Source organism: Pyrus communis, chromosome 15 (genome assembly GCF_963583255.1).
Source record: "Pyrus communis chromosome 15, drPyrComm1.1, whole genome shotgun sequence".
In the NCBI taxonomy this organism is placed as follows: Eukaryota; Viridiplantae; Streptophyta; class Magnoliopsida; order Rosales; family Rosaceae; genus Pyrus; species Pyrus communis.
Genome location: NC_084817.1, coordinates 1,405,430 through 1,427,751, shown reverse-complemented (window position 1 = coordinate 1,427,751; position 22,322 = coordinate 1,405,430). Strand labels below are relative to the sequence as shown.

At 38.5% G+C, this 22,322-nt stretch overlaps 4 protein-coding genes and 1 pseudogene across 4 annotated transcripts; 2 read left to right on the top strand and 3 right to left on the bottom strand.

Annotated features, from left to right (window-relative positions):
• Positions 1-498: 498 nt before the first annotated feature.
• Positions 499-1,021, bottom strand: LOC137717372 (basic blue protein-like). Its single transcript, XM_068456726.1, has 2 exons — positions 838-1,021; positions 499-707 (listed from the first exon to the last, which is right to left on the bottom strand). The coding sequence occupies exons 1-2, from the start codon at positions 1,019-1,021 to the stop codon at positions 499-501; spliced, it is 393 nt and encodes a 130-aa protein (XP_068312827.1).
• Positions 1,022-2,394: 1,373 nt separating this feature from the next.
• Positions 2,395-3,263, top strand: LOC137718047 (uncharacterized; annotated as a pseudogene).
• A 2,852-nt stretch (positions 3,264-6,115) lies between these two features.
• Positions 6,116-8,047, bottom strand: LOC137718010 (BEL1-like homeodomain protein 11). The gene is made up of 4 exons (XM_068457536.1): positions 7,219-8,047; positions 6,668-7,047; positions 6,527-6,587; positions 6,116-6,426 (listed from the first exon to the last, which is right to left on the bottom strand). The coding sequence occupies exons 1-4, from the start codon at positions 7,939-7,941 to the stop codon at positions 6,271-6,273; spliced, it is 1,320 nt and encodes a 439-aa protein (XP_068313637.1). The 5' UTR covers positions 7,942-8,047; the 3' UTR covers positions 6,116-6,270.
• Positions 8,048-10,513: 2,466 nt separating this feature from the next.
• LOC137718009 (BEL1-like homeodomain protein 3) lies at positions 10,514-14,137 on the bottom strand. Its single transcript, XM_068457535.1, has 5 exons — positions 13,775-14,137; positions 12,439-13,438; positions 11,958-12,334; positions 11,800-11,860; positions 10,514-11,513 (listed from the first exon to the last, which is right to left on the bottom strand). The coding sequence occupies exons 2-5, from the start codon at positions 13,306-13,308 to the stop codon at positions 11,049-11,051; spliced, it is 1,773 nt and encodes a 590-aa protein (XP_068313636.1). The 5' UTR covers positions 13,309-13,438; positions 13,775-14,137; the 3' UTR covers positions 10,514-11,048.
• A 3,981-nt stretch (positions 14,138-18,118) lies between these two features.
• LOC137718340 (probable ubiquitin-conjugating enzyme E2 18) lies at positions 18,119-20,479 on the top strand. The gene is made up of 6 exons (XM_068457870.1): positions 18,119-18,273; positions 18,344-18,447; positions 18,546-18,648; positions 18,921-18,984; positions 20,122-20,210; positions 20,314-20,479. Exons 1-6 carry the CDS (start codon positions 18,244-18,246, stop codon positions 20,407-20,409), a joined length of 486 nt encoding a protein of 161 aa, XP_068313971.1. The 5' UTR covers positions 18,119-18,243; the 3' UTR covers positions 20,410-20,479.
• Positions 20,480-22,322: the final 1,843 nt, after the last annotated feature.

Genomic DNA, 22,322 nt, shown 5'->3' with positions numbered 1-22,322 from the left:
AGAATTGAAAGCCCCGACTACGTAAGGTGCATATGATTGATTTGCCAAGAAAATGAACGAAAAACTAAATTTGTTCTTGAAATACAGCATTTGGTAAACTACAAGTTTAAATTGGTATTCAAATGGAGTTTGATTTATTTTGGTGTTTTTAATTTTTAATTTTTAAGTTTGTACTCCTGCCCAAACCCTCCTTTTTCTTATTTTTTAATAAAAAAACTGAGTGTTTTTTTTTTTTCATGGGAAATGGCCGAATGTGAAATTAATAAATTTTGATTGTTGAAATAGTTGAAATGATTGAAATGATTGACATATTTATTAAATATTGGCGACGCAAGCGATCAATCACTGGCTTTGGGAACGAACAAGAACATAAACCCATACATCTAGCTCCAATTATTTCTTCATCATATATAATGTCTTTCTTGTATGACATAATTAACAATGGAGTCTGTTTGATAAACATACTACATCATGTATGTTTATAATTATAATATATAGTTACTCCACATCAATTGTAAGTTTCATTCCATTTTCACAATAGGGAGTCAGATAAGGTGCGAAGTAGGTTGTGCCCTTCTCCAATGCCACATGATCGTTTCCCGAACGGTATATGTTTATCGCACCGGCATATAAGTCACACTTCTCGAACAAATACTTGTCCCGTACAGCAGCTACCATGAGAAAGGGATCTTTATTATATTTGAAAACTGTTTTCAAAATAAAATACATTGAATTAGTAAACAAACCAGCTGCTAATCAAATATAGTAATATATAAACTTGAGGAATCGGATGCATGAACAGGAATTGAAAAGAAAACTAAATTTCAGTAATTTTACCCAAAACATCTCCAGCCTTGAACTTCTTGCCCTCAGTCCACTGGGTTAAGTTAGCATCAGGGCTCCATCTTTTCTCATCCCCCACTACATATTCTTTTGCATCAACTTGTTCGCATTGGAGCAGCAAACAGCTGACAAAAATGCCGATTCCAATCACCAAAATTTTGTGCATTCCAACTGCCATCTTTGATCGTTCCACAAACAAAGTATGTATGTAACCTTAGCCTTTCACGATCAACTCCAAAATACAAAACCACATTATATATACAACATTGAGCCTATTACGCAATTAATGCGTACGTTTTGATTTGCTTCTCCAAATGCCATTATGACATTTACTGAATAATTATTATTGTAAATATTCCTTATTCTTCTATGCCTGTGTATTTCAACTCATACTCGGGGTCAATTTATGAAATCGCATTAATTTATGATGATTTTGTACCATATTAGAGATATCACTGAACGGTTGGATGATCCATTGAAAATTTTGTAATGATTTTATACCATTTTGACGTCAAATACTTGACCGTCGCCAATGCGAGAATTGGTTTCCCATACGAGACATCATGCGGTGCCACTCGGGAGTGGGCGTTTTGGAGAATAAAGTCTCACGTATCAACAATTGTGTTTCCTTGTAGTAGTTCATTTTTCAGTTTTTAAGACATGAATGTTACTTTGGATTGCTTGAATGAGGTTGGTTTATATGCATGAAGCATGCGTGTTACATTATATTGTGTGTATCTTATGCTAAAAATTTAAAAAGAATTTATTTTGGCTTCGTTTCGAGATTTACTTATAGTAGTGTATTATTATTAACTGTTCTTTGCGGCAAAAGCTAGCCTCATACGAAACACGAAACATTTTCATTGGAAAGTTCAGATACAAACGACAATCCTTGCTGAAAATTGTAAATAGAGAAAAGCTGAACGCAAATACAAGAAACTGTTTTTCATAGGCGCAGTGCAATGGTGGGAAAGTTATCTCATGTATTTTCGGAGAATAAAACACAAAGTTATAAAGCATTTTCAAAAGTTATCTCATGTATCATATTTAACTATTTCTACAAAATAACGCATGAAAGGGCAAGCAATTAGACATGGCGTCTTCATATTTCTAAGAACCTATTTGTACGGAGCTTATGCTTGTTTGACCGCTCCATAATTTGAGTCACTAGCTGCTCTACATCATATATCGCCACCTTTCCTCATCACTTAAGCTAATTCCAAATGCTTATCGTTGAAACTTTAGTATTCTAGGCAATTGTTATCAACACTTGCAAAACCACATTTTTGAAATGTCAATAACAATTTTATAACAAAAGTCATATTTCATATTACGTGACAGTAAATGCATATTTTCGAAATTTTGAAACGTTGATGTATAATTTTTTCTTTCTTAATTCAATGTTTTTAAGTCAATTGATTTAACTTGTTTCTCAGCACAGCATGCACAAAATCAACACCGGGTAGAAACTAAAAACCACCACCAAATAAATGTGAATTCGACAATGTCAACGTATTTACTTACCAATGATACTACAGGGACAGGTTAAATATGCAGGGTTCCTGTATTCTTCATTTTGATGGTACATTAAACGGAAACCCTGGAATAGCTGGTGCTGGAGCTGTGTTGAGAGCAGACGATGGACGCTTGGTATACATTTTACGTCTGGGTGGTCTTTTCTTATAGTTACTCGTCTTTCGAAGACTCTAACCATGCTTTTCCTCATGTAGATCGGTGAAATACGTTAGGTCTGGGTGTTGTAACCAACAATGTTGCTGAGTACCGAGCTGTTATTTTAGGGTTAAATTGTGCTCATAAAAAAGGTTTTACAAGGATTTCTGTCCAAGGCGACTCCAAACTCGTGTGTATGCAGGCTGGTTAGTACTGTGATTACATTCTTCTGCTTAAGGTGGTTTACGTTGTCTTTGGTTGTTTGATACTTTAGCAGTTTTGCGGTTTTCCTTTTCCTTTTACTCCTTGTTCTGTGTTAATAGAGAAAGATAACTGGACAGGTTCAGGGTTTATGGAAGGTGAAAAACCAGAACATGTCGGATTTGATGAAGAGGTGAAGAAACTGAAGGATAAATTGCTCTCCTTCAAGATCAGCCATGCCCTGAGGGTGAGCAAAGTCGAGTCTATTTATCTTTTGTGCTGTATTGCTTTCTGTGGGTTTGTATTATACCGCCTCACGAAGGCTGCTTATAATATTCTGACATGTTCGTGTGTACCTTCAAGGGAACGAAACTCCAAGGCAGATGCTCAAGCAAACTTGGAAATCACTCTTGCTGGTGAGAGACTCGAGAGATGATTTTGCATTAATTTAGTGGATTCTGCATATGGTCAATTGAGCTGATTTAACGATGTCATTTGGACATGTTCACTTTGCAGATGGTCAGGTCCAGGAGGAGTCTGCGAAGTAGTTTTTGATGAAATTGAGGTTCCACCATAAAACCAATTGGCAATATGGGGAGTAGCCCAAGACCATATAAGCACATAGCAAACCTTGTCCCTCACCAATGTGGGACAACTCTCAACACGCCCCCGCACGTGTGGCGGATTTTCAAGCCTACACGTGGACAACAACTGGGTGACGTGGAGCGCGTGTGGCCGTTTGGCTTCACACGAGGACAACCCGCTCTGATACCATGATGAAATTGAGGTTCCACCATAAAACCAATTGGCAATATGGGGAGTAGCCCAAGACCATATAAGCACATAGCAAACCTTGTCCCTCACCAATGTGGGACAACTCTCAACAAATGTTGAGAGTTGTCCCACATTGGTGAGGGACAAGGTTTGTAGGGAACAAGATTCCACGTCCCAGAACGCTGTAAGGCATTAAATTCTGTGACCATAGCATTTCGCCATTCCTGTTGTTTCACGGCTTGACTAAAGGACGTAGGTTCAACAGGTGTATCAGTGGTGACGACATGCAAAGCATATTTGGGATTAGGTTTCTGGATGCCAGCTTTGGAGCGTGTTTGCATGTGATGTACGGGATTAGGTGCACAACCAAGGTCCGATTGCTGTTCAGGTTCACTGATAATTTCTTGCTCATTTGGCATTTCTAAAGGTACAATATCAGGGTTGAGAACAGGAGGAGTGTTAGGGATTGCAGGCACACTAGGGTTTGCTATGGAATCCACAGAAGAAGTTATATTTGTTGGGGGAGGGTCATGGGAAAGAAGTTGGGCAGTGCTAGGAGAGGTGATGACTGGGGAGTGTGATGGAGATAAGGAAGGGAAAACAAATAAGAGATCAGATGAAGGAGAAATACCTGTGGCATGGACGCTTTCCTTTCGAAGTGTGATATCCTTGAATGGAAAAGAGTCCTCATCAAAGAGGACATGGCGAGACAAGTAAACTCGTCCTGTAGATACATCCAAACATTTGTACCCCTGATGGTCTAGCGAATAACCTAAGAAAACACAGGATTTGGACTTAGCCTCAAGTTTGTGTTGTGTGTAGGGTCTCAGCCACGGGAAACACCTACACCCAAAGACTTTAAAAAAATCATATTTTGGTGTTCTTGTAAACAATTTTTCATAAGGTGACTTATTCGACAGAACACGAGTAGGCAACCTATTGATGATATAGGTGGCTGTTTGACACGCATCAGGCCAAAAGTTTGAGGGAACACCAGCATGAGACAACATGACTATGGCAGTTTCGACAAAATGACGATGTTTCCTTTCTGCAAGACCATTTTGTTCTGGGTGTTTGGGACAAGAAAACCTTTGTGAGATGCCATGTTTATCTAAAAAATCTCGAAAAACATTACTCTTATACTCTCCTCCTTCATCACATTGGAGAAGCTTGATAGAACGCTGAAACATGTTTTCAACCTTGGTTTTGAATTTAAGAAATATTTGGAACACCTCAGACTTATTTTTCATAGGAAAAATCCAAGAATATTTGGAAAAATCATCAACAAACAATAAGTAATAACGATATCCTTCATTTGAAATAACGGGTGAACACCAAACATCCGAATGTAAAAGATCTAAAGGGAATTGCGAAACAGATTCTGAAACTTGAAACGGCAATTTGGTACTCTTACCTAATGGACACGAATGACAGAAACGTACAGCAGAGGTGCCACTAATTGGCACTTGATTATTGGAAATTAAAATTTTGATTATTTTAGACGCAGAATGGCCCAAACGATCATGCCATTTCTGTGCAGACACTCGGACTCCTAAACACGCTAGAACGGGATGATTGGATGATCCACCGCCATTAGGAAATGGGTATAACCCATTCTCACACTTCCCTCGGAAAAGCGTCCTCCGGGTCTTGAGATCCTTAACAAGAAAGAAATGTGGAAAGATTAGTATATAACAGCTATTGTCAAGTGTAAAACGATGGGCAGAAATTATACTGGTGGAGGCCGAAGGACAATGTAATATGTTGTTAAGTTTAAATGAGCAAGAGTCAGTCATGATTTGATTTGAACCAGAATGTGCAATAGAAAGACCAGTATCATTACCTACTCCACCAATGTTTTCATTACCATTATACTCCTTGGGATTGACAAGGTTCTGTAGCTCAGGAGTAATATGGGCGTTTGCCCCAGTATCAAGTAACCAGGAGCCATTTTGCTGACGATTCAGTGTGGTTGGAGATGAAGCCATAGCTGTTAGACGGTTGGTTGGAATACGACCTTCGTAGGCTGCATTCATGCGATGATAGCAATCAAGGGCGGGATGCCCTTCTCTTCCACAGATTTGACAGGTTATACGACCACCATAGGAAACAGACCTTGCAGCGGATTGGGACGTGGAATCTTGTTCCCTACAAACCTTGTCCCTCACCAATGTGGGACAACTCTCAACAGTTTTGACGCTGATGCAGACGACCTATTTTTTGAAGAGTAGGCCCTGATGAGTTGAGGATGTTATGGCTTCCAGCTCTGTGTTACAGTGACCAGAGTGGCTTTCTGGTTTCAACACTGCCATTTGTTGGGTGTAAGTTTACAACGTAAAGCATTTCGACCACAAAACTGAAGCTTCTGTTTACGTGCAACATTGGAGACAGATTATTTCTGAAATTCGAGCCTTGGATGAAATAAGACGTGATACAAGGGAGATTCAGTTTGACAAACCACACCCGAAAGAAAGAAGACGCGCATAGGAAAGGATTTGCTAATCAAAGAAAAGATGTGAGCAGGATGTGAAAAATTCTTACTAGCATTCATCTTAAATCGTTTCGCTTTTCCGAGATTCTGTATTTCGCGATGCTATATGCTCCGAAATCAAAGAGAAATTCTAAGACCTGATTTCCATTTACTCTCACAAAACCAAAACCAACAGTTGCATATGTTAGACTTGAGAAATTGAGAATCTTTACAACTTCAGTCGTTAAACTTCTACCGGCAATTTTTACCATCAAACTCAAAAGAATTGAAATGCCTTCTACTGCAAGCGATTAATCCTCTGTCTGATCTGTGTTGCCTTCGCCGGTCATGGAACCGGCGGCTAAAGAGTTAGAGTCCTCTGAAGACTCCCCAAACTCTTCCTTGTACATTTCTTCAATCATAGGTTTCCACAGCCGGACACGTGCGTTTATGAACCAATTCGCAACCTGAAACAGAGACAACATGGATCATCAGAAAATCGGACCGTTACATATGACCTACAGCATATGAAACTAATTAGGACATAATCAAGTTGTTGGAACTTACTTGGTTCTTGGACAGCCCTGTTTGTGATGCCAACAGCAGCTTTTCATTGTCATTCGGGTAACTGTATGATCAAAACCAAGTTAGACACAATTAATTCGGATTAATCCCAATGAAGGGTTGATTAGTTCTTGGATTGCTTACGGGTGGAGGAAGTGTTCGAAAAGCCAAGTGCGAAGAATCGCAACAGAGGTCTCTGGCAATCCACGAATTGGTCTGAAAGCTTGGCGTTGGCTCTGGAAAATGCCGAGCTGTTGAAGGGACATTCTTTTGTGCCTGCACTCTTTATCAAACAAGTTCAGTTGCGATAACCCGCTGCTGATTTTCGGAACATCTTGCAGCAGCTTTCGCTTCTCAGTGTAGATATGTGAAACTATGGCATCTCTCAAGCTGCAAAAATGCCTTGACATGGCCTTGAGTGCCAGAGCTGTGTAGGACTTGGCTGCTCCTTCCCCTACCACCATCTCAAATGATGATATCACTTGTTCCATTTGATGGTAGTACTTCCCACATCTGTCCTCAACCTTAAAAACATCAAACAAATTAAGTCTTTAAAAAACAAAATTTGTTCCCTAAACCCTAAGGCAGTGTGTCCGACGCCTTATACCTATGTTCTAATCCCCCCATTCCCGTAGATTAAACTAGTTTAGAATACCGTCTTGTTTAAAAACTTAAACTAAGCATCAAGATTGTACCTGTTCCAACAATGTGATGAGGTTTGCAAGTCTAGCTTGCAATTCGTGTTTGTCGGCGTTCATGAGCCCGGCATTGCAAGACAGCTCTGCTCTTAGCTCAGAGGAGAGCCCCATACCGCCTCGCCGCCCTTCTCCGTACAATTTCCCAACATGTTTCTCATTGCTAATGTCAATCAATTTTCCGCCAATATTAACAATCTCATCCAAGAGGGACTGAGCCGGTTTAAGATATTTCGAATTCGCAATGACAGCGGCTACAGATTCTGCTCCATAAGAAGTGGAGCAGGATCTATTCAGCGCCCTTGAATGCGAAGCAAGTGCGCCGCCCATGAAGCAGTACTCATCGCCTACGTGCTCAACTCCCGGGTTGCAAGCCTCCCCTGATTCTTCCCCAATGAGGAAGTTGTTGTACCGGTACTGGACAGAAGGAACAAGCATGCGGGAACCGAGGGAGAGCGAAAGCCGCTGTGCTTGGTTCTCCACTGATGCGCCAGTAGGAGCTTGAACAAGGTCTACTGAGCGGGACATCCTTTCGCCGAGGGCGTGAATGCCGGGGAGGACTCCGAGAGCTTGTGGAACTGCGGTACTAGTTTGAAACGAAGGCGGATAAGCGTCAAGGTGCTGGGTTTCCAGATGATGGTTTTGAGCAGAAATGGAGTCTGAGATTATGAACTGGTGGAAAATGCTTGAGGAGGGATTTGGGGGTGAGTCTTGTGACACCATTGCAAACAAGAAGTTGAAAATCTCAAAACTTTCAAAGGGAGAAAACCAAACTGAAAAATCTAATTCATGATCATAGGAGGGAGAGAGAGGGGGAGAGAGAGGGAGAGAGAGATGGGGAGATGGGTATGTCAAGGAAAAAAGCAATGCAAGTATAGCTTGATCAGCCCAGATATAAATAGGACTTGGCTATTGAGGCAGAAGGCCATCTCAGAATCTTTGGTGAATTTGTTGTCATAAAATGGCTTAAAAGAAAAGCACTTTTGACAAGAGGAAGAAAAACCCAATTTGGTGAATGTAAACCTGAGAATTTGAGCTATGATGACCCCTTGAAATGGCAAAACAAAGAGCAAGAACCAATCCGTGGTTTGGGTTTCAAATCCTACCTTTAATGAAGAAATGGTTCTCTCTCTCCTCTCTCTTCTCTCTCTCTCTCCTCCGTGTGTTACAGAGGGAACAGGCCTTATCTAAATGTAAGCAGCAGCGGAAGGGTAATGCTAGGTACCATTTATTTAAACTATATTTTGTAAATTATATAACAATTTATAAATACGATCTAAAAAGTTAATCTATCTAGTATTACTCGGAACAGAAAGCTAGAACCATAGACTTGTGCTGGATCCTTAACGAAGGCAGGTTAATTGGGCAAGTAAACACAGAGAAAATGACAAGAGAAAAGATGGTCCCAATTTTCCCTGACTTTAAAAAAACCAACAGCCAAAAAGCATCCAAGCCTCCAGCTTTAGTGTCTGCAGTCACATTTCTTTTGGACTATCAAATCTACTTTCTTTCCTTTCTCTCTCTCTCTCTCTCTAAACAGTGTGTATGTCGCTGTCTCTTTCTCTCTCCTCACTTTCTCTCTCTTGTTGTGAAAGGCAGAAGGACAGCAGCTGGTCTCAGCTAGTTCAGCACGTTAAATTGTTCTATTCGTATGCAGTGCTGCTGGGTTTGCTGTGGAGGACTGTAATAAAAGGAGGGAGAGGAGAGGAGGAGGGAAAAAGTGGGGTGTCTTTTGCACACTCCCAGTTCTAAGATTGTCAGCTTCTGAGCCTCTAAGCATATGGGAATATCTCACCTTTTCATGTTAGGTATCGTATTCATGCTTCATGCATATGGAGATTGATGGATCTGGATTCTCTCTGCTTCCATTTTTTCCTCCCCTCCCTCTCCTCTTATTCGAAGCCACATCATTATCTTGTTTTAACCTTCTCAGTAGAGAGAGAGAAAAAAAAGAGGAAAAAGAAAGGAGAGAAGGGAAAAATGACGGAAGAGAATCCAACTCTGCGATTGAGAGATATAGAGAGAGAGAGAAAGAGAGGGAGAGATGTTGAAAGGACACTGATTTCACAATCTTTCAAGTATTGAATAGAAAATGTAAACGGGTTCATCGTTCATGTGATTTTGATGAGGATAATACGAGATGTCATTTTGGTAATAATCATAGTTAATTTTGAACTCTCATTCAAATCAGCAGCATTTTCGATGCAAATAAGTTTCTCATTGTATTAAGAAAGAAAAATTTGTGTAGGGTCGACTAATTTGGGCAAAACTCCCACTAAGCACATAAGCTTGTGGTCAGACGAGTAAAAATGCATTGAGTCCCATGTTTTCTAATAGATGACCAACAAATGAAGCGGTATCGATGCCAATATACCAAGTTTTCTAGAGCGCTAAGAAAAATTTGTGTAGCGCTAATTAATTGGGGCGATTCTCACATTTAATAGAACTAACGTGAAGTCGAATGAGACTAAATACAAGTAGGCTATGTTTTTATGAAATAATCTACATACGACGCGACCTGAATGCTCTTACTACACAAGGTTTTTGAGAAAGAGGTAGTCAATATTAATTGAGGGTGAAAAAAAATTTCAGTATGCCAGAATCACAGCTTGATATACGAAGTATCATTATATAAATGGTTTAAATTTTTTTTTTTAAATATCCAACTATTTATATAATTACACTTAGTATACCGATATATTTCCGGCACACTGCAAATTTTATCTTGAGGTTGAAAACTTGAAGTAGGGCGTTGGTTTGCTGGGTATTTTGGGGTGGTCTGATCGGATGCTTTAGTAATGATTGCCAACTTTGTTCCTTTGGCCTCCTCCACTTGTCACTCTCTTACACTCGTTTCTAACTTTTGTAACTTTATAAAATAATAGGACACACCCCTCCCCTCTAAAGTCTAGGGCCCACAACCCTATAGATTAAAGTTGTCTCTGCCCTATCTGCAAAACCTGAACAGTGAAAACCCATCCCACTCCTTCCCCTCCCAGTAATTTTCAAATGCCAACAATTTCTGCCAGAAAAAATTGTTCCCGTGATCATTTTGCTTTGGGATATCCACCCTCCAATCCGATCTCCTTCCAAGACCATCAGAAAAATCGAATGCTTGGATAAGTATATGCTTCTTCATAGTCCCATGAGAGAGACTATCATACAAGCCAATATACATCTCTTTAGATTTGTTTCTTATCGAACATCACGTGACAAGAGACACAAATTTTATTATATCTTACTCTCTTTTGAAATATCACGCATATGAATGTGTTATTGTGTACGACCAGCTATATGCAACATTCTTTTACGGATACACATGGTTGATATAAAAAAACAAACAGTCTCACTTTTGTATGTGTAGTTGCACAGACACGTGATACACTGATTATACACTACATTTTCATCTTATAAAAAAAACACTCTCTTGACACGTCACATGAGAATATAAACAAATACTTTGGATTATACACCCGATTTCATGTAAATCTTGTATCAGACTAATTTCCCAAATGAGATTATTTTGATGTCACACTTATAGAGTTTCCAGGTTCCTTATTCAATGAATGCACAAGATATTCCTTCACCTTTTATCTTTACAAAACTAGTTTACAAATATGCCTAAGGCTTCTTCTTCTTCTTCTTCTTCTTCTTCTTCTTCTTCCACCAATCTCTGTTATATTACAAGTTGGTATCAGTATCATACACACATCTACATCTACACCCCCTTTGCTACAGCATCAAAACAAGCATTCTGTTTCTCGACGATCATTGCCTGAGACCGCTTACCACCCAAAACTTGGAGGCTATAATCCTCTCGGACTACAAAATCAAGTAACGCGTGGGTATTGCCAAACCTGAATCAAATGTTGCTGCTCCGGATCCTCATAGTGACAATCCAAAGAAGCTGCCGCATCGCTAACTGTTACATGGGATCCGGTTGATGGAGGAAATCCATCGTGCTCTTCGCAATGCCGCAACTCCAATGCAAGTGACACGTCGTTGCCAACTGCGAAATGATCCAACCCTGGCATGTCATATGTGGAACTGTGACCCGACTTCGAGTCATGCATTTGCCCTGGTTCGATGCTGTCAGCAGTTGTGGATATCAGGCTTTCGTGCAACTCCTCTTTCCTGTCCTCAGATGCTGAGAGATCAACTCTTGCTGCTTCTTTGAGTGCATTTTCTGGTGAAGATTTCGCATCCGTGTCCAAATCACCGAATTCTTCTTTGTACATTTCCTCAATCATGGGCTTCCAAAGCCGTACCCTTGCATTGATAAACCAGTTGGCAACCTGATAACGAACAATGTTAGTTACGACACTATGCAAACAAAACAAGGGTCCATATGGCCTTGGTGATGTAATATTTCAAGGTAAGCTACGAGATTCAAATGATGACGAAGAAATTACAACATTGAGTAGTCATGTTGATGGCATTGAAAAGAAAGGACCAAGTATTAACGTTCATATTTTGAACTGACTGAGAGTTGAATCCCAATTCAAAACCGTGCACGTTAAGAAACCATAACGGAAAAAATAAACGGCGATGCAACAGGAAGAAGACTATAAGTCATCTTACCTGGTTTCTGGTTAATCCTGTCTGCCTTGCAAGCATAATCTTTTCTGAATCCTTTGGGTAGCTGGAGGGACACCAAAAACCACAAAAGAATCAGTGAATTCACAAAAGATTGGCAAGTATGATTTTCAATTAAGGCAAAAAGGTGCTCAAGTACATACGGAAGAAGGAAATGTTCGAACAGCCAAGCACGAAGGATTGAAACAGAGCTTTCCGGAAGTCCTCTTTGAGGCCTCCAAGCATGCTGCAATCCACCAAGCTGCTGAAATGCCCTCTGTTGTCTGAGTTGCTGGTCCACGTAGCGGAGGCGGGGTATTACTGATCCTTGACCATCCGATGAATTATCTTGCTCTCCCAGTCTTTTCCGCGTCACTTGAATTTGGCCCTTGATTGCATCACGCAAACTGCGAAAGTGACGGGAAATTGCTTGGAGAGCAAGTGCAGTGTACGGTCCAGCAGCCCCGTTCCCAGCCACCTTGTCAAAAAATGACACCACAGCTTGCATTTGATGGTAATATTGTTTGTATCTTCTATCTACCTGCAATAACGGCATATCCATTGATGACGTTGCAAAATAAGTAACATAAAAAGGACCTCCGACTAAATCATTAACAAAAGTTTCTACGAATTGCGCTTATTTACCTCATCCAACATGGTTAAAAGTTTGGTCTTCTTGTTCTGCAAATCCTGCCGTTCTGCTGCTGATAACTCGACAGAAGAAATGGTGCTCGATTCACCAGGATCTGATGACCTCGGTAAATGTTGATCGTTCCCATCAGTCTCTTTGGAACCATCTGATCCACTACGCTTAAAGCTTTGGTTCTTGTCCAATCGAGATTGCTTCAAAGCCTTTTTTACATTGACCACTTCATCAAGCAACTGTTGTGCGGCCTTGAGGTACTTAGAGCTTAACATAGCGTTCGTGGAACCTAGCGAGTCATACACATATTCCGAATGCATTTCTTTGGATCCCGATGAACACATCGGATTGTAGAAAGCCTGTGTTTTGACAGCCTCATGGCCGCCTCCATATAACCCCGATGCCAAGCTTTCGAAGTTTCTAAACTCCTCGCTCTGATTGTACTCCTCACCCTTCCCTATCATTGGAGCATTGCTCAAAACCGAAGAGAGACTTGAATTCGGATATTGGTACTGAAACGAAGGCAGAGAAACTGGTTGCGGAATTTGGGTGGAAAGGCTAAGAGACAATCCATGATCCTGCATACTATGTTTCCCAATCAAGGACTCGCCGCCAACGTTACAGTCCCTGACTGGATCACTCGTTGGCGGAATAAACATCATTTCACTCCTGCCCCCATCAGAGTCAGCATATTTCTGAGGGGAGAAGTTGCCACCGGACAAGACCTCGGAGTAGGATCCGGCGGCATAGGAAGTCTGATTCAGATACATCATCATGTTTCCGGGTGGTTCGGGGTACGAGGGAAGTTTCTCGTCCCCTTGATAAGGGTTCAGTAAGTTTTGATTACTCAAATTTTGGAAATACGTAGCCATGGCTTAATAGCCTAGTATCTTCTTCTTCCTCTGTCTCTCCAAATCTTTGAGTAAATATTGAGGGACGGAAACCAAAATTTACCAAAAACCAATCGAATTGGTGACACCCATTTAACCAAATTACCGACTCCTACCAAGAAAAACAAGAAATTCATCAAATTTACCAAACAAAAATTACCAAAAGCAAAAACCCAATTCAGAAAGTATGCAAGCAGAGTGGTCATACCAGAACACAAGCAAAGTCCAACTCAAAAATCAAGTAGTCATACCAGAACACAAGCAAAATCCAACCCAAAAATCAAGTAATCCAAGGTTAATTAAACCAGTGGAGATTAATGCTAAAAACCCGAAACTAATACTGATTTCATAGCCAAAATACTAACGTAATCAACATAATTAATTAAAATCGAAAACAGAGAAAAGGGTCAGAACTGAAGCAGCAGGGGAAGTAAGAAACTGAAATTACCAGAAAAAAAAATGGAGAAACTTTGAAGAATTGAAGGGAGTTGCAGAAAAGGGAGGAAGAAGAAAAGTCGAGCTATCTTCTTCGACTCTCCGGAATCGAAGACGGACACGAATCCCGAGAGATATGTTTCCCGAAGAAGACCAACCTCCTTATCATTGGAACAAAGGCACCTACTTCGGCCGAGTATATTTATATTTTAATGCCCAATTGAATAATCGAAGAATTCGAATATCAACACCAACTTGAATTTTTTAATCCCCGGAAGAAATTTAAAATTCAAATGCTCTGTTTTTGTGTATTATTTTAATGGGGATATTGGTTTGGCAATATGTATACGCTAACCAAGAGAAAACAGAGGCAGAAAGTTCTTGGAGAGAGAGAGAGAGAGCGATGGAGAGAGAGAGAGAGAGAGAGAGAGAGAGAGAGAGAGCAGGGGAGCGGAATGTGGGTGGTGGTGATGGGTGAAGGGTGACGGGTGGTGGTGGTGGTTGTTTGCTTAAGAGAGTTCAATCAAACGTTATTACGCTAACGGCCAACTAACCACCAGTTGGTGAGTTAAGTAAATGTCGTCCAATTTTCTTTCTTCATTTATTTTTATTTTTATTTTTTTGAAAATTGCAAGTTTATGACTTAAGACTTTTCTACGTTTGTGAAAATTTCAACTGGTATAGATTTTTTTTAATTTTACAATTAATCATCTAAACTGTAGGTTGTGTGACAGTGTAGTGTTGTAAGTATGTGAGAATTCAACGTCGGAAACTTGACGAAACAAAATACAATGTATAATGAGATGGTTAAACTACTAATTGTATCGAGGTGTTTTTTATTTATTTATTTATAAAACACACAAATGTTGTTCATATAGGTAGTTAAATGCGACTTATTAACAATATCAATGTGATGAGTAGTAAGCCAATAATGAAATGCACCGCCTCAAGGTAAATTGTGACCGTTTCTTGTCTTTCGACTCCAGCCATGTGACTTTTTAAGTTTTGTCTTTACTTAGTTGCGTGGGAGGTTTGCTTCACACTATTCACGTATCAGTCGAGTTCTTTGAAACGATCAAGTTTGCACATCGCTTCTCGGCCAATTTATTCGGCCTTGATTGGAATTGGTATCAACATTTTCCAACATGCACTAAAATGGGGGCAATTTGTGTGCTAATGAGGTTGTTTTCTCTTCACAAATTTAAATTCTTAGAGTATCACCTATACGTGTGGGATCGATTAGTTTTTTCCTCCAATGGTAGGATACTCATCATTTGAGCCCACAACTTTATAATGCGCCACACTAGATCATGGCCCTCAGGTACTCGATATTTTGGATACGAAGAGGAGTAAGGATGGACTCGTAAAACTAACCCAGACCAGGAAGGGAACTATATGCTTAATCCGGGTCAAACTATCACACACGAGACTCGCCTAGGCCGAGACCAACGCACCAATAGATTTTTAGTGAGCATGCGACAAATCTTGATTTCCATGGTTGGATTACAAAGGTAATATAATCCATACCGTTGAACCGTCACATTGTTGTAATACACAATGCACTAAATCACAGTAGATGCAACGGCTAGCACGAGGCGCATCTAACATGTTTCCATTACATATTTCTTCACCAGGGTCAATCCCAGCTCAAAAACCCTCCACTAAACTCAAAATCTAACTTTTTAGCCCCCTAAACTACATGTATTAGAGAAAGTTTAGGGGCAAGCTTTTAAGGTTTTGAGATTTTAAACTCCCATTGGAGATATAGGCTTAGTTATCCTCGTACCTTACACGCGCGCAAGGATGTTCTTGAAAAAGGTCTTCTTGAATGCCACATGATCATTATTTGATAAAAATATGAGTGATACCGGACGAAGGTACCAAATTGTCAAAATGCATGAAGTACAAGTGGTTGATTGTGAATTATTTAGAGCAAATGTCAATTGCACAAAAATAGAAAATACAAGGGGGTATTATGCAATAAAAGGTTGTGGGTGGAAAACGTGGAAGTGGCAAACTCCCGTGTGTGGTGTAGATGTAGTCGAAGGCCTTGTAGTCGGTTGCTTGGCTCTCGTGTCGGACGAATAGTACGGTGCGTTTAGGTCCAAACATTAACGACCGAAGGTACAGTTTTACCTGTTTTGGCGGTCCCGCCATAACGCGCATATGAAGGTACAGTTTTACCTGTTTTGGCAACTACTTAGGGATTTTGCAAACCTAAAAAAGCTTATATTAGGCTTTTTATGAAAAATAATTCTGAAATTGGTATAACTTCTTATTTTGGTTCTTGAAATTTAAAATTGTGGTCTTAAGATTGTTTAATGTCAATTATTTTGATCATTCCGTGAGAAATCTCTGTTAAGTTAAGGGTATTTTCATCAAATCATTTTCTTTCATAGAATTAGAGGTTTCTTCAATTTAACACAAATTTTTCATAGAATGACCAAAATAATTGACGGTGAACAATCTCAAAAACTAATTATATCGATCTTAAATATCATGAACCAAAATGAGGAGTCATAATAATTTTATAGACTATTTTGGCTAAAAAAAAAAACCCTTAAAGTATAAAGCGTTTTTGCTTACCCCTAATTCAAGGTAACCATCATAAATGCCATAACATAAATTTGGGACCTTTTACTTCTTCTTTTTTTTAAAGGACCTTATACTTAAGAAATGAGAAAATTAATTTTGAATTCAGTTTGAGCAATTAAGTTGTTTATAAATGCTTTCTAAGTTTAATTAAATTGTCTTGACAAAAAAGTTTGAAAAATTCAACTCTAAAAAAAGATACATGCTCACCATTCACCAACAAATGGCGAATTTAATAAGAGATTAGAAAAATAATCTAGAAAGTCTTTTCGGAGACGCTATAATAGTCTGGTACGAGGCCTATCGGCACCAACTAACTGTTAGATGAAGGAATTAGGTTGCTTGGTGGTTCAATGACCAAACTTTGGGGTCTTGATTTTCACCATTTGTGCCGGTGGAAGGAGGGTAAGGCTACTTTAATAGGCCAATGATCAAGTCTTTATTTGTAGTTCGTCTCGTCTAATCATTTTATTATAACTGTTTTTAAAATTCCACTCTTATCATCAATATATTTATTTCTCTTCAAAACCTCGTCTCAAAATTGCCAACCAAACTGTTTCCACCAGAAATATAATCCAAATATATTACTCCACCAAATGGACCTAATTATAATTTAGATTAATGACCCAATTGTTCATATCCAAACATTTGAAAACCAGTAATCATATTTCTTAAAACAAGAAACTAATTAATGATTATAGTAAAAGAAAATTAATAAAAATGGTTTGAAAACTTTGAGTTTTAATGATAAGGACAAAATAAAAGATAAAATGAATAATATTAGAATTGACTTTTTAATGTAAAAATATGATTTTTGATTAAAGTGAACAACACCTAAAACTTTTCGTTAAACTTCCCACCGAAACAAAAGAAACTATTAATTCTATAATTATATGCTTAGATTAGACGACCACGTGTTCGATTTGGTGCGACTTTTCTATATCGAAATTATATTAGAAGAATATCTTTTGGTTCCATAGAAATTAAAATTAAATAAAGGTAACGACCTGCACCAACACAAAAAAAAAAAATATAAATATATATATATATATATATATATATATATATATATATAAACGACCACGCGGATTACGCAATCAAATATTATCAGCGTGGCAAAACCAAACCTCAAAAACTTCCAGTAATCAGTGGGTCCTGCCGAAGAAGAAATTTTTTTGTGTAACGGAACTATAATTCGAAATATAAATATTATATACAAGTAGTCGACTAAAATTCTGGAAGGAGATATTCTTCGGTTCCTTTCCATCAAATTCATTAAGTTCAAAGTTCGGATAATTGAAATTTGATCTAACGGTTACAGTTATTATAATTTTTAACAGAGCTTCTGTTTGTAACCGTTGAATCAAATTTCAACGATTCGGATCCCAAACTTGGTGGAATTAATGAAAAGAGATCATCTTCGAATCTCTTTCCTAAAATTCTAATGATATAGGCACATTAAAAAATTGTTTTCACCAGAGATAGTTCTGTTGCAACGGTTAGATCAAATTTCAACGATTTAGATTTCAAATTTGATGGATTTAGTGGAAAGAGATCATCTCCGGATCCCTTTCCTAAAATTCTAATGATACTTGTTATATCTATTGTCGTGTTTTTGATACATTCAAAAATTGTTTCCGCCGGAGATAGTTCTGTTGAGAGTGGCGGTTGCTCGCACGCGTGACCACCTTTTTGATAAAATATAGTTTAATTTTTATTTTTTTGGAAATTTTGTGATCCCGAATTTGACCAGTCATATAAAGTAAAATACTTTTTCTGAATTTTTTTCAGAGAAAATTGAGAGCAAATGCTAGCTGAGGAAGGAGAGTAGGGAGGAGAACTCGAATCAGCCGTCGTCGTCCGCCTCTGTGTCCACTTTCTCCGGAAACGATGACTAGCTCCTCCTCCACTTCACGCAAGGTTTACTTCTCTCTCTCTACAATTTAAATATTTATTTATTTATTTTTAATGGAATTTTTTGGGTGCGTAGGCTTTAAGCAAGATCGCCTGCAATCGTCTGCAGAAAGAGCTGGTGGAGTGGCAGGTGAATGCTCCGGCAGGTTTTAGTCACAAAGTCACTGATAATCTTCAGAGGTTCCATTTCCAATTTCTTTAAATTTAAAGTGTTAATCTCCTTTGTTTTGAGATTAATCATGTGATTAGTGTTTATTTCCTTGAAATTTTGTGTTAAGATGGGTAATCGAAGTCACCGGAGCTCCGGGAACTCTATACGCTAACGAATTGTATCAGCTCCAAGTTGATTTCCCCGAGCATTACCCCATGGAAGCACCACAGGTCCATAAGATTCAGACTTTAATGTTTGCTTTTCTCTTAATGCTGTTTGGCTGCCAAGAAAATTATTTCGAAACCGAAGATTGACTATTAGGTTTAAGTTGTTTAAGTACTTATACATATCGTTTGGTGGTTGTGTAGTTATCAGGGTTTCAAAAAATTGGCGAATACAGAACGATTAGCAACTTAGTAGCGCACAATGTTCGATTTATATTTGAAACTTTTCGCTTAAATGACTGGTTTGTAGTTTCTATATTGTTTGTTTCGGTGTTCAGGTGATTTTTGTCTCTCCGGCTCCTCTGCATCCTCACATTTATAGCAATGGCCATATTTGTTTAGGTACCGTTCTTGTCTTTTAACTTTGTTTTAGTATTTTCCACTATCCTTAGTTTTCAGTATTGGGCCGGTATGGAACTAAAGTCTTGGCATGAATTCGTACTTTGTTCTTACGGAAGTAGACAATTAGATGGTTGTTATATTATTCGAGTCATTGCTTTGACCTGTGCGATCGTTAGTTTCATTCTATCAAAATGATGACTAGTTGTTAAGTTGGTCAAACGTTACATCGCAATGTTTGCTTGCAAGTTAGGCAACTTCATAATAAGTTTAATTGAATTCTATTGAATTTTCAGACCGTTAGAATTTGGCCTTGCCTTGGAGAGTATCCTTCTCTATGCAACTATGCTTGAGGCAAACGTCACCTAACGTTTTGATCATAGCACTAGCCCTTTGGAACGTTTCATTTTGCGTTCTGTGATAGGAATCTAATGTCTCATGACATGCAATTTTTTCATTAGCATCAAATGTTGGAGAGTACAGTCCAATGCCGGTCAACCATAACCTGAAAAAACAGATCAGGATTCGAGTTAAAAGAAGTAGAGTAATATATTTTGTTGATCCACACCCACAAGCCTCTGGTGCTTACTGTAGTGAGTACACTTGATCTTGGGACGTGCCTGGTTGGAGGTTGTGATATTCTGAATTGGCTTGATATGAAGATTGACAAGAAAATACACTAGAAATGAATTTATAAAGAAAGGACCAGGGCTAGGATAGCTCGTAGTTGGAGCTCAAATTCCAGTTTCAACTCCTATTCTGGTTACTGTAAGCGACAATAATGAGTCCAGAGGCATGGTCGCGTGAGGTACTGCCAAGCTCACAGCTGAAGTTGTGAGGCTTTGGTCACCGGATAGAATCTTCTAGGTGCTGCCTGCTGGGAGTCATTTGGCATCCCTGATGTTTGCATCTATTCTTGTTATTGCTGTTTTGAGCTTTTAAAGCTTTGGTTTTTGATTCACTGTGAAATGCACGGCTAAGGTGATCACAGTTTGATCAGTTCGATCAATTCGAGACATTATTTTGAATTTATTGTTGATGAAATACAAAACTGTTACGTACCTGATGGTTCTGATTATTAGGATGAAATGAGCACCAGCTAACTCATTTTTCGGTAACGGATTGTGTTTTTCTTTGCAGACATTCTATATGATTCATGGTCCCCAGCCATGACGGTTAGTTCAATCTGTATCAGCATTCTGTCCATGTTATCGAGTTCCACGGAGAAGGTATGGTGGTTGAATTCATAGATTTTGATGATCTTACTTCACCCTACATTAATTCGGTAAAGCAAACTCACAACCCTCATTCGTGCAATTTACCATTGTGCAGCAATGCCCGGCGGATAACGATCGATACGTGAAGAACTGCAGGAACGGCAGATCTCCCAAGGAGACGAGATGGTGGTTCCATGATGACAAAGTGTAATATAATGACCTAACAAATGTTTATTAACTATTTATATAAAAAAGGGGGTTTGATTTGGAGTACTATTTAATCAATGTTGTTATTGAGAGGGAGAGGGAGAGGGAGGGAAGGGAGGAGGCGGCCGGCTGGCAGGGAACATGTTCCCCAACTCTTTAAACATATTTGTTTGCCATTGCTTAGAATAATACAGGGTGGTGTTGTCGGCATATTTTTTTTTACCTTTCGCATACATTTTCAATTTTCGACCGTCGAAAGGGAATTAAATGATAAAAATTAACAGAGTGTGTATGTATATCAAGTGAGGTGAAATATGAATTAGATTGTGTACCTGCAACTATGAATACTATCGGAATTCAATGACGTAGCCACCCACAAGGCTAAGGTGGGTTGTAGTCCAATGAGGTTTTCTGTAAGGGTAGTGTTATCTATGCATTTATTTTTACTTCTCACACGCCTCTCTCAATTTTTCAATTGTTTGGATCGAATGAATTGAAGATGATCACTAACAAAAAATTAATAAGGCTATGTTGGAGGTAAAAATAGGTTTGTGAATAGAACTATTCTTTTGTAAACTCATGCTTATAACCTACTCAATTTTAATACAGATTATTATTTAATGTATATTTAGTAAAGGGTAGGTAGTAAATAATACGTTTTATGCTAAAAATGATAAATTAGTTCTATCTCTAGTCCCCTTTTATCTTATTATTTAGAGAAAAGGACCATTTATCCTATGTAATTTAGCTTTTGTGCTTCTTACTTAGGAAAAGAAAAATAATTTTTTATCCACAATTAAATCCCCATCTCCGCAATTCCTTACTTTTAGTTGCAATTTTCTAATGAATGTCACATTTGGTACGTTCTTAATCTCTTTATTTACTTATTCTTGATTTAATTAGTACGTTGATTATTTATGTGGTCCTTGAATTTATCGGTTAGGGTTTTGATTTTGAGAATAGTTTATATTATATTGTTGTTCTTTTATATTGATTGTTATATAATTTTATATAAGCAAAAAAATAAACATATGATTTTATGATACTATTTTCAACTAGTCCACTCAAGAAAAAAATTCTAACTCTGGCCTTGTGTCAAATATCATGTCTCCATCCTTGCTTATACAAATAGCGAGCTCCGTTTGGTTGATCAATTAGACTTGTGTCGTTTTGGTCCTAATAAGATTACAAAGCAATCGTTTGATAATCATTTTGTTTTCAGTTTTCAAAGCGAAAAGAAAAATTAAAAACTAAAAATGAAATGGTTATCAAACGACCCCTAAGTTTTTATGGTAGATGGTTTCAAAAGGGCTTTTGACTGTGCAATGCAAGACAAAGACTCAGAGTGACGTTTCATTATTGACTATTGAAATTACACAAAAGCCCTCAATAATGGGTGTTAACGAGTTTCGCGGGTTCACCCAAAATGACCAGTTAACCATCCGACCGGTTAAACACTCACCCGAATACTCATTTTAACGGGACGGGTCGGGTCGAGTTTGAAATGTCAGGTCTACTTTTGATTATTCTAAAAAAATTTCAAATATGTTATCAGTATCGAGTCAATTGTTTTAATACACCGGGATGGCGGCAATCGCACTGAGTTAACTATTTTTTTATACAAGGTAGCGGCATTTTACTACTGTTAATCAATTGAGCTACAAATTCTTTAAAACTTGAAAACTTTTTGCATCGACCTTAATTAAGTAGATTAGTGTTGAATATCGTTTCTTATTCTCTTATTCGTTCTTTGAATCAGCGTCTTTGTTCACTTGTCGTTTCTAAAAATATCCCAAAACGGTTCGCTTCAGCTGTGTTTTCCCTCCGCTAAGAAAGACGAGCGAGAGGTTTAGTTTGGGGAACAAATGCTATCGCGACGACTTCCTTTCACGGCGGTTTCCTTCTCATGGCGGCGCC

Bases quoted from the DNA above. Each gene is read 5' to 3' on its own strand.
- LOC137718009 (XM_068457535.1), bottom strand. From the start codon at position 13,308: ATGGCTACGTATTTCCAAAATTTGAGTAATCAAAACTTACTGAACCCT. The intron at 12,335-12,438 runs GTAAATAAGCGC...CCGTTATTGCAG, and splicing joins TTTTAACCATGTTGGATGAG to GTAGATAGAAGATACAAACA. The intron at 11,514-11,799 runs GTAAGATGACTT...GTTCGTTATCAG, and splicing joins CAGGATTAACCAGAAACCAG to GTTGCCAACTGGTTTATCAA.
- LOC137718010 (XM_068457536.1), bottom strand. From the start codon at position 7,941: ATGGTGTCACAAGACTCACCCCCAAATCCCTCCTCAAGCATTTTCCAC. The intron at 6,588-6,667 runs GTAAGCAATCCA...TTGATCATACAG, and splicing joins TTCGAACACTTCCTCCACCC to TTACCCGAATGACAATGAAA. The intron at 6,427-6,526 runs GTAAGTTCCAAC...TCTCTGTTTCAG, and splicing joins CAGGGCTGTCCAAGAACCAA to GTTGCGAATTGGTTCATAAA.
- LOC137718340 (XM_068457870.1), top strand. From the start codon at position 18,244: ATGACTAGCTCCTCCTCCACTTCACGCAAG. The intron at 18,448-18,545 runs GTTCCATTTCCA...TTTTGTGTTAAG, and splicing joins GTCACTGATAATCTTCAGAG to ATGGGTAATCGAAGTCACCG. The intron at 18,985-20,121 runs GTACCGTTCTTG...TTTTCTTTGCAG, and splicing joins CAATGGCCATATTTGTTTAG to ACATTCTATATGATTCATGG.
- LOC137717372 (XM_068456726.1), bottom strand. From the start codon at position 1,021: ATGGCAGTTGGAATGCACAAAATTTTGGTGATTGGAATCGGCATTTTT. The intron at 708-837 runs GTAAAATTACTG...TTTTGAAAACAG, and splicing joins CAAGGCTGGAGATGTTTTGG to TTTTCAAATATAATAAAGAT.